Source organism: Cololabis saira, chromosome 11 (genome assembly GCF_033807715.1).
Source record: "Cololabis saira isolate AMF1-May2022 chromosome 11, fColSai1.1, whole genome shotgun sequence".
Taxonomy (NCBI): domain Eukaryota; kingdom Metazoa; phylum Chordata; class Actinopteri; order Beloniformes; family Belonidae; genus Cololabis; species Cololabis saira.
This window is the reverse complement of record NC_084597.1, coordinates 19833311-19843263: the sequence shown is the minus strand read 5'-3', so window position 1 is coordinate 19843263 and position 9953 is coordinate 19833311. Positions and strand designations below refer to the sequence as shown.

Genomic DNA, 9953 nt, shown 5'->3' with positions numbered 1-9953 from the left:
GGATGTAGAGCTAATCTTTTGGTTGACTGGAGAAATACAGAAGGTAACAGTGAACGAGAAACCTCCAACTCTTCCCTTAAAGGCTGTGGAGTTGGTTCACATGTTGGAGAGTGTTGGTGAAAAACTGTGCTTGAAAACAAAAGTGGAAGAGCTATCTGTTTGAATTGAACTAAATTAAAATATCACATTTTATTGAGGAAATAAACATATTTTTAAGCCTGTTACATAACATCATTTTGGGAGTTCATGGCAAAGACAGCTGCACAGGGTAGAAATGTAATTGACCTCATAAAACAACACATTTACGCATTACGAGAGGTTTGTTTTCATCAGTTTAACTCCTAGGGTTCAACACTGAGTGAACATGACCTCTGAACTGTGAACAAGGACCAAAAGGCTCCCGCATACTGCAAGAACTGTGGAAATATCTTTCAAGGCACGTCCAAACTTCTGACGTCGCACATTGTGAGCGGTTTGAAGACCGCCACCATAATGGTTCCACAATCAATGACTGCCTGACATCGCTTTCCTGACAGCGTGAGATATCCAAGACTGCTCACTGACAAAACCAATTAAAATGAAAGTTTAAATGATGCGCGATAAACGCGATTACCTGAAGAAAAGATGAAGAAAAGAGCATGGAAGGGAAAACGTGAAAGAAATCAGCTCTATGGGACTGAAAAAGAATCAAAATTGGTGGAGTGGTGGCCACAGAGGAGATCTTGCACGTATTATTTCTGTATGCAGACTGGTTCATATTACAATATAACACCTACTTTGTACTTACCTCTAAATCCTTTTGCAAAACTGGCATCCCAGCTCCTCTCCCCAGTCACAACTAGTACCACATTCTCCTTCGTTGCTTATTTTTAAAGCATTTTACAGGGCAGATAAAAGCTACTACAGAACGGTTCACATTTTGTTTGTTTACCACAGCACGTGTTGATGGCGAAGTCCTACGTTTGTCTGTATCAGGTTGTAGACAGTACTCGAGTTGTAAAAAAAAATCAGGGGGGATGGTGGATTTTATCATATGGGGACAGATAATTTGTGCTGATTACAAATAATATAATATATTACAAATAATAGCACTGACCAAAACACCTGCAGAAATACTGCAGGAATGACATAGCAGCAGTTAAATGCAGCCTTCTGTAAGCTTTAAATATCCACTGGGCTTACATCAAATACATCAAAACACAACAATAAAAAACAGTTTTCTGAACTTATCAATATGACTCTGTCCTTCACAGGATAAGTAAAATGGATCATTGCAAAAACTCAAAATCTTAACAAGAATATTTGTCTTATTTCTAGTTAAAATGTCTCATTTTAGTAAAAAAAAATCTCATTACATTCAAAACAAGACTCATCACTGGAAAAAACAATTTTCACCTGTTTCAAGTAGATTTTCACTTAAAATAAGTAGAAAAATCTGCCAGTGGAACAAGATTTTTTTGCTTCTAATAAGAAGATAAATCTTGTCTCACTGGCAGATTTTCCAACTTATTTCAAGTGAAAATGTACTTGAAACAGGTGAAAATTGTCAAATAAGTTATTTTTCTGGTGTTATTTTTCTGGTGATGACTCTAAATGTTGAAATAGCAGTAAAACCACATTCATTGATGAAATGACATAAGGGATGGACAGAGGGGATGGCAGTTTTACAGGGGGGATGATTTGGACAGTTTTTATTTCAGGGGGGATGATTTTGACCGTTTTTATTTCAGGGGGGATGCCATCCCCCCTCATCCCCCCTCAACTCCAGTACTGGTTGTAGAGGACTTCATGGTACAGTCTGTACCATGTAGAAACCGTACAGCTTGTTGTGTTTATTGTACGGACAGACCGTCAGAACCATCTTTGGGTTTGGGCTGGAATGGTATGGGGATGACGCTTTGCCGAGCAGTATGCAGCAGCTACCTTCACACCTGTTCCCAGAATGCTACTTGGGCTAAACAGAGCTGTTAACCCGAAACGGCAACCAGAACAACCAACTCCTCCAGCCGAGCCACCAACCAAGTTGGGCTGGAAGAGCCCTGGGGATCCTCTGAGACTACGGTCAGATAAATGTCAGCTAGCTGATGATGGAGCTCAATTGGAGCTCTGGCTGAACTCGTTTCAGCTTCGGTTCAAATGTCTTTCAGTAGTAGGGTTGCCACCCGTCCCGTAAAATACGGAATTGTCCTTTATTTGAGAAAAAAATGTTGCGTCCCGTATTGAACTAATACGGGACACGATTTGTACCGTATTTTCATTAACTTTTACACCATAATCTAGTTGAATTATTGAAATAAGTTAACTTTTACACCATATTCTAGTTGAATTATTGAAATAAATTAACTTTTACACCATATTCTAGTTGAATTATTGAAATAAGTTAACTTTTACACCATATTCTAGTTGAATTATTGAAATAAATTAACTTTTACACCATATTCTTCACCTGTAGGCTATATTATACATCTGGGCTGATGTGGACATACATAGCATAGGAGGCTATTTCAGTTGCTAGTATGGTTGTCTGTCTGTACAGTCAAGTTCAATGCTATTAAAGCACTTTAAACTTTAAATCAAAACATTTAGTTTTTTCATATAAAATAAACACATTTTTATTCAGTTTAGAAGTTTTGGGGCTTTTTTTTTGGCTCCTGCGCTGCTGAAATCAGGGCGTCCCTTATTTCTATTTCTGAAAGGTGGCAACCCTATTCAGTAGCAACATCAGAAATTAGGTTTGAGGGACAGATTTGATCATGATGAACATCTGTGTAATATGCTACCTCCATTTGCAGTGCTATTGTTTAATGGTTTCACCTTAAGAAATGTACAAATGTAAACTTAAATTGTGGGACATTAGATCAAAAGTTTGTTGTGACATGTGACACCACCCAACCCCCTACTGGGCCACCATACCAAATAAATCTGGTAAATATAAAACTTCAGCAACAATTGTCATGGGAATTCACACCAGACTTGTGGAGTCACTCAAAACCAAACTGTTTAGCTGGAAAACATGCAAAAAAAATTAATAAAATAAAATAATAATGCTAAACTTTCCAAGGGGAAAGGTCTGGGAATCCCCTAAGTCATCTGGGTTCATTGTCTGGGAACCACAAATGCTCCTTTAAAAAAAAAAAAAATAAAATATTACGTCAATAAATCTTCTTAATCTACAGCCACTGAAGGGTCATGCTGTTTTTATAACAAAAAGAGAACAAATATATAACAATGTCCCCACAGTATCTGGAATTAATTGCAGCATCGGGTTACAATCCTCACACGAGGGCGGGGGGGCTGAGCTGGATCAGATGATATCCTGAGACATCACATTTCAAACTAATCTTTTACAGCAAACTGTTTCTTTTTTTTTTAGTTTTACAGCAATGCATTCTTGTAAGCAAAATATAGAAATAAATCTCTCTCAGAGGGGGTGGAATGCCAAAGGATCTCTTCCTGCCCTCCTCGTTCTGCCTCTTTCAATCATGAAAAAGAATGCAAATCATAAAATATGATGAAATAAAATATAGTTCTTTGCTGACCTCCAGAAAAATAATAATGTGGTTCCTGAATATCACTTTCATTTACTTTAGAGGGGGAAACACGTTATTTACATTACATCTGTCAGGTGTTCCCAGCAGGTTGATGTCATGAATAGGAAGGAACACAATATTACAAGCAGATGCTGTTTCTTGATTAAACCAACAGGTATCGTTGGCTACCAATAGGTGGCGTCCCAAAACAGCACTGCACTGACACTTCTACAGTAAATGCAACCAACTCAAAAAGACCCCTGAAGGGTGAGAGGTGCAGTGAAGTCCTACAAATTAACCTCAAAACATCCCTAAACATCCCTTGAAACCTGGAGGTAGCAGAGAGGACAAAAAGATGCAGGATTAAAACCAAACAGCATTTGTCTTCAGTGTCAGAGTTTACGACCTGAACCCTTCACCATCGGCTGATGAAGTCTCTTGTCCTTTTGCTGAACTGAGACAGCCCATAACTGCATGTCAGACCACAGAAACAGAAGTGTAGTCTCTTGTTACGGCTTGGAACAAGCTGTTTTTGACCCATGTGGGTCTGTTGTCAGATTTGTTAGGGACCAGCGCAGGTCATCTATACTTCATCATGGGTGTCCCAGTGTCATGTTGCCATGAAACGGCATACTACTGCTGCCCATCGTGCAGAAGACTCAGTAGTCTGAGCGACAGCTACAGGACACGCCTCTGATGCTCACCACCATCCTAGAGTTGAAAGGGATTATTTTCAAAAGCTTTGACAGCCACACTGAGCTAAGGGCTCACAATTGACAGAACTTTTTAAAAAGTTGAAAGGAAATTGCTTCCTATACACATCTGGATCATTGTCATTTATCTGAATCTTACTACTGGCAGCCACACGCATTCACTTCATAACGGTTCTCTCGTGAAATGTGTCTGGTTCCGGTCCCGTTCACAGCCATTCCCACCGGTACCAACCGCAACGGGGCAGTGGGCGGGTATTATGTGATGACTCATACAGGAGCAGTTATGCAACACAACGAGACCTCTGCAGAGTTGCTAATGACACCTCGAATCACCAACAGTCATTCACCAGCGTTCCCACTTCATCGCACAGCATTTTTGAGGTCTTTAGTCGATACTGGTCCAGTTGTTCCTCTGCCGACGTTGCATGCTTCATATCTCTTGTTGGTTGCACGTTCATCCAGTGGTCGTCTTCTGCATCCATTGGTCCTGCACCTTGGACATCAAAGTCAAATCCAAAGAACCAGATTATCTGGTCAGGCTATAACCGTCTTCCTTTTCAAAGTAAAACCCAGGTCACTGGGTGACACAACTATTAAGTAACTTACTATAGGTTCTTTCCTGAAATGCTATGAATTACCTTTAGTGTGAATTTCTTGTATATCCAGCAAGGCTGCTTATCAGTAAATCAAGTGTTGATTAAATGCATCTCCAACAGTGATGAAATAGCACCTTTCAACAGACTAACCTGAACCAACTTGATTTAATCAGCTCAATCTGATGAGCGATGGGCGAAAACATTTCAGCACTGTTTTTGTTGGCTGCCATTCAGTTCATAAAGCACTGCAGACTTGAATAAAGGAAATGAAGACAAGAGAAAGCACATCTTCAGTGTGATTTATTTACCAAAATATGACCTCCCCTTTGGCTGGACCCCTACCACAGGATGCTCCAATATTACAAAAAAATATCACATCTCAGCTTTACTGATTCGCTGTGAAAATAAAAACAAAAAAAGTGAGATGTGATTTCAACATTCATTCAAGAAGAAGTGTTTTTTTCAACACCTGTCTTCTAGCTTCCAACGTGTCTGCTCACTGGACCGTAAAAGGGGAACTCGTGGAGATCTGATATCCCATTTAAAATAAATACAACTCCTCAGTGGTATTAAGCAAAAGGAACCAAATTTGATCCTCAAAAACGATGGTGCGGTTGGGTGTGTACGTTGCTTCGAGCTTACATGCACGTCTTGCAGATGGAAAGCAACCGCAGAGGCTGCAGCTCGCAGCTCGCAGCCATTCCTGACGAACTGTTCTTTTTTTTTGCACTAACTTTTTTTTTTACATGTAATAGTTTTTACATTCAGCAATCAATTTGCAGAAGAGCACAGGACAGCAGATCAGTCCAGGGCAGTCGCGCCCATTTGTTTCGGACGTATCCGAGCAATACGCAGACATGCAAAAGCCACGTGTCCTCCGGAACCTGTGGATTTGGGCCTGATTAAAACTTGAGTATAGAAAGTCAAATCAAAGTCTGACAAAGCTCCCAGGTCACAAAACAGAATTTTTGCACCCCCAAAAAGTTTAACTTTGAGTTCTGTCTGAAGTCAGAGAAAGCAGGAAATTGCCTCAGTTAAATTTAAAGTAACAGTGAAACATTTTGGGGAATCTGTTTATTGGCTCTGCATCTGACAACAGTGATGCATTGTGGTTAAATAGGAAGCTACATCAAGTTAGCTTTGCTTATCATTGACGCCTCGTTTTTCCACACATATTTTTGTGCACTCACGCGATACTCCAACTGGAAACCTCTGCAAATGTGTGTGTGTGTGATTTGCATAGAATGACAAATTAGATTTCTGAAGGGATGTAAGTGCTAAGCTAACTAGCACCTACATGCACACCTGCCATCCATTTTTACTAGCTTGTCACCATGTATTATTTCCTCTGTTTTGTCCTTTTAGCAGGCGATTTCTTTGGGATGAATTTAGTTCCCCCAGTTGTTTATGTTGTGTAACGAGCCACTGTGCCCAGGATACGTGTGATTAGCGGCTCATGCTTTTTCTTAAACAAAACAGGCTATGCACCTGGCACCTCTTCACTACACAGACAACTTGATGGTGAAAATTAAAATCAGTTTCTCTCCCATTGCTCCACAGCAAATTGATCTGTTTGTCGGCAACCATAGTTCCTTGCGTACCGATTTTTCTGAGGCCAGATGGAAACGAGGCGTCACACCGTAAACAGAAGTAAAAAGCTTGCCTCCCTCTCACCAAAGTTTAAAGGCTCACAATGAATATTGCGGTTAAATCAGTAAGAAAATACCACGAAAAATGTAAAAAGTTGTTTGGTTACTTTTTAGATTAAACTTTCGATAGTTGGACAGGAACCGTCTTATCTAAATTCGTTTCTATACTTAACAAGCAATGCAAAAGATGAACTGTTTTTGGAGCCAGGTGAGCTTTTTCACAGCTTCCACCTCATCATGCTAAGCTAACTAGCTGCAACTTCATATTCAACACACAGGAAGGTGATATCAGTCTTCTCATCTTACTCTCCGCCAGACAACGGCCGTGATTCCCAAAATGTCAAACCATTCCTATAAACGTAAAAGTTCCTGGTGTTTTATTGGTAACCAAGCGCTGATGCAGATCCAAGTCTTTGACTATAGAAGGCATAGTGAGGGTAGTATGGGCCTGTGGTAGGAATGGAGTGAAGAGAGATGGAGGAGGGTCCAGAAGGCAGATGGACCTTACTGTAGGGGTGATACCGAGCTAAACCTAAGCTGGGGGGAGCCCTGAGAGACAGAGAGCTGGGCATGGAGCCTGGGCTGCTCTGGTGTGGGAGGTGAAGGTGACAGGAGGCAGGTCCGGAGGAAGAAACGGAGAGCAGCTTACTGTCCATCCCCACGGGCAGAGCTGTGTGGGTGCGGAGGTGGGCTAGGAGTTCATCCGAGGTGCCGAAACGCTTGTCGCACGGCCCCGCGGCTGATACCCAGTTGCAGGCGTGAGGCAAGGGGTCGTTGGGTAGCATGAAGCCGTACGTGTAGAGCGGGTGAGAGAGGGAGGGGGACCCACTGGACGACAAGGAGCTTTGGTGGAGAGAATGGAGCGGGTGGGAGGGGTACACCAGCGGGAAGCTAGTTTTGAGGGTGGAGGAAGGGTCATGGATGCAGGAGTTGCAGTTGCTTCCACCAAGATGGGATACACCTGGGTAGCTTAGACAGTAGGGGTCTCTACATAAAGCCTGCATGAAGGCAGGAGGGGAGGCGCCCGTGAGAGGGCTGGAGCTTGGGTGTTTTCCTCCCATGCTCCCCACGCTGAGGCTCGACTTAGATGGATCCAAACCCGGAACATACTGGGATGGGTAGCCTACGTAGCCCCCCATGACAGATCCTTGGTAACCCATATTAGAGGAAGGCATAGGGAAGAGCGCTTGGCTGGTCTTGAAAGGAGAAATGGGTGTAATGTGTCCCGGGCCAAGGTTAGACTGGGTGGGCTCAGCCTTTCCTCCGTCATGGTTGGAACCACCGTCAGAGCTGCCGCTGCTGCAGTTTGTGCTGGCCCGAACGTGGCTGGAATTTGCATGGTGTGGACTGTCCAAGTTAGCCTTGTTTATGTCAGTGTCTTTTTTGAGATTATTATTATTGTTGTTATTGCTGCCGCCCATGCAGGTAGGACTGCTCTGCTCACGTGCAGATTCACCACTGGGAGTCTGAGAGTGTGAAGCCGCCTGTCCACCAGGAGACTGGCTCGGTTTGTGCTGCAGCTGATTGTGTCCTGGAGGGGTGCTGCTGCCTCTGGAGCCGGGAGAAGCAGCATGGGAAGGGTAGGATTGCTGGCTGCTGACCGAATTTCCATTCGTGGTAACACTGTTGCTGCTGGGCACCCTGAACCCCATTTTATCGTTGCTGGAGGTGCTACTGCTGGTGACTCCGTCTCTGCGACAGTCTCCGCTACCTTTGTTGTAGGGCTTGAAGCTGGATTTGTCGTCCAGGGAGGGGCGGCGCTCCCCCAGCTTCAGAGTGGGGGCGGACGACCGACTGCTGGGCTCCTTATCCCCCTGGCTGCAGGAGGAGCTCAGCTTGGAGCTAGACGGAGGGTCTGGTTTACCAATCTGAGAGCAGGTCTGAGCAAGCAGGGCCAGTGGACTCTTCTTAGCGTCCAGCTACAAGAAATAATAAGATAAGATTTTATTTCTTTCTTTTTGCATTGCAGCTCACTTTAAAAAATAAAAGCAAATGACTGAAATAATACACAGTAAACCCTTTGTGCCTGTAAACTATCCCATTACCCAACTGTTAACAAAATGTTGGAAAACAGAAGTAAAATAGTTATCAAAAACAAAAAAACAAGCAAACCAAAGCCAAACAGTACCTCGCTTTTATTAGCAGACTAAAGTTGAGTCATAGATCTGCTCTCCTTTTTGAGATTTGAAGACTTTACTGCAGTTAATGTCCATTGTTTTTGTTTGAACCACCAAAAAGAGATTAAATCAGTGATTATGATCATTCTTTTTGACTGAACACCAAAAGCTGAGATGACCGAAGCAACAAATCTATTATCTAACTATCTGTCCATAAATTCACTCCCCTTATCATCTATTTGCTTTACAAACTCAATAACATCCAATCATTGTGATGTCTTGTGCGTCTTATTATTGATTGAAAAGCAGTGACCTGTTATGTAATTTGTTACTGAGACAGAGAAAATCAATCTTGCATAAAACAGACTCAACAAAAAAAAGGGGATGGTTGTTTTTTTTTTAACTGTTTTTTTTACACAGGCTTGTCAGCTGCCGTGACAGATATTTTCCTTTGCCATCTTCACTGTTGCGAAATCTCAAATACTGCAAGTCTATCTAAAAAATAAAAGGGAAAAGTGAAGAAATACCTCGATGCTGACTGGCGCGGGCGTCAGAGGCTGTAAATATTCCGGGTGTAGCAAGTGTCCGGTATGCGCGGTCAACATCTTGATAACTCGGATAGGAAGCCGCTTAGCCTGGCGAAGTGGGTCCAGGGGGGTCAGGAAGGAGACCACCGCACCGGGGCGAGACTTGTTGGAGTCGGGGGTCTCACTGGGTTTGATCCGCGTACTGATTCGATCTCTAGCTGATCCTGAAGGGGGATCTTTCATTGGAGACGAGGCGAGTGCTCCCGTGTGTGCGTTTATAGTCCAAAGATGTGTATTTTGAGTGTAATCCAAGCGGGCACAGACGCAGCCGAACCTCCTGAAACGTCCCGGAGGACCGGAGGATCCTACTTGATCTGAAACATCCTCACGTCCCGGCCCGGAGCCCACTCAAAATTCAAGCCCAAAATAAATCCACGGAACAGAACGACGCGCAGTGTCCTTTCTGCGTAAAAATGGGAACAGAGCACTTTGTAAAAATCCGAGTGCTGAGAGAAAATGTTCCGGTGTGTGTCTCCAGTCCGGACTGGAGCGGAGCTCTGATCACACAGACGCACTTTAAAGCGCAGCAGCTCCGTCCGTGTGCTGGGTGGCCGCAGCGGCACCGACGTGCGTAAAGGCGGAGCAACGTCAGCGCGCGACTGACAGTCCTCACTCCTTTGATTTATTCACCACAATAATCAGAGGATGTCATCAAATACTCACAGTAGAAGACAGAGGCCAGCTGCCATTTACTTCACTCAAATATGTTTTTTTTTTCCTCCTCACACGAAACCATCAGCTGATAAATTTGACGTATTAGT

At 43.1% G+C, this 9953-nt stretch overlaps 1 protein-coding gene across 1 annotated transcript; it reads right to left on the bottom strand.

Annotated features, from left to right (window-relative positions):
* Positions 1–5122: 5122 nt before the first annotated feature.
* Positions 5123–9695, bottom strand: LOC133455084 (zinc finger protein 703-like). The gene is made up of 2 exons (XM_061733926.1): positions 9133–9695; positions 5123–8407 (listed from the first exon to the last, which is right to left on the bottom strand). The coding sequence occupies exons 1-2, from the start codon at positions 9373–9375 to the stop codon at positions 6866–6868; spliced, it is 1785 nt and encodes a 594-aa protein (XP_061589910.1). The 5' UTR covers positions 9376–9695; the 3' UTR covers positions 5123–6865.
* Positions 9696–9953: the final 258 nt, after the last annotated feature.

Coding starts and splice junctions, on each gene's coding strand:
- LOC133455084 (XM_061733926.1), bottom strand. CDS start 9,375: ATGAAAGATCCCCCTTCAGGATCAGCTAGAGATCGAATCAGTACGCGG. Junction 8,408..9,132: donor CCGCGCCAGTCAGCATCGAG/GTATTTCTTCAC, acceptor TATTTCTTGTAG/CTGGACGCTAAGAAGAGTCC.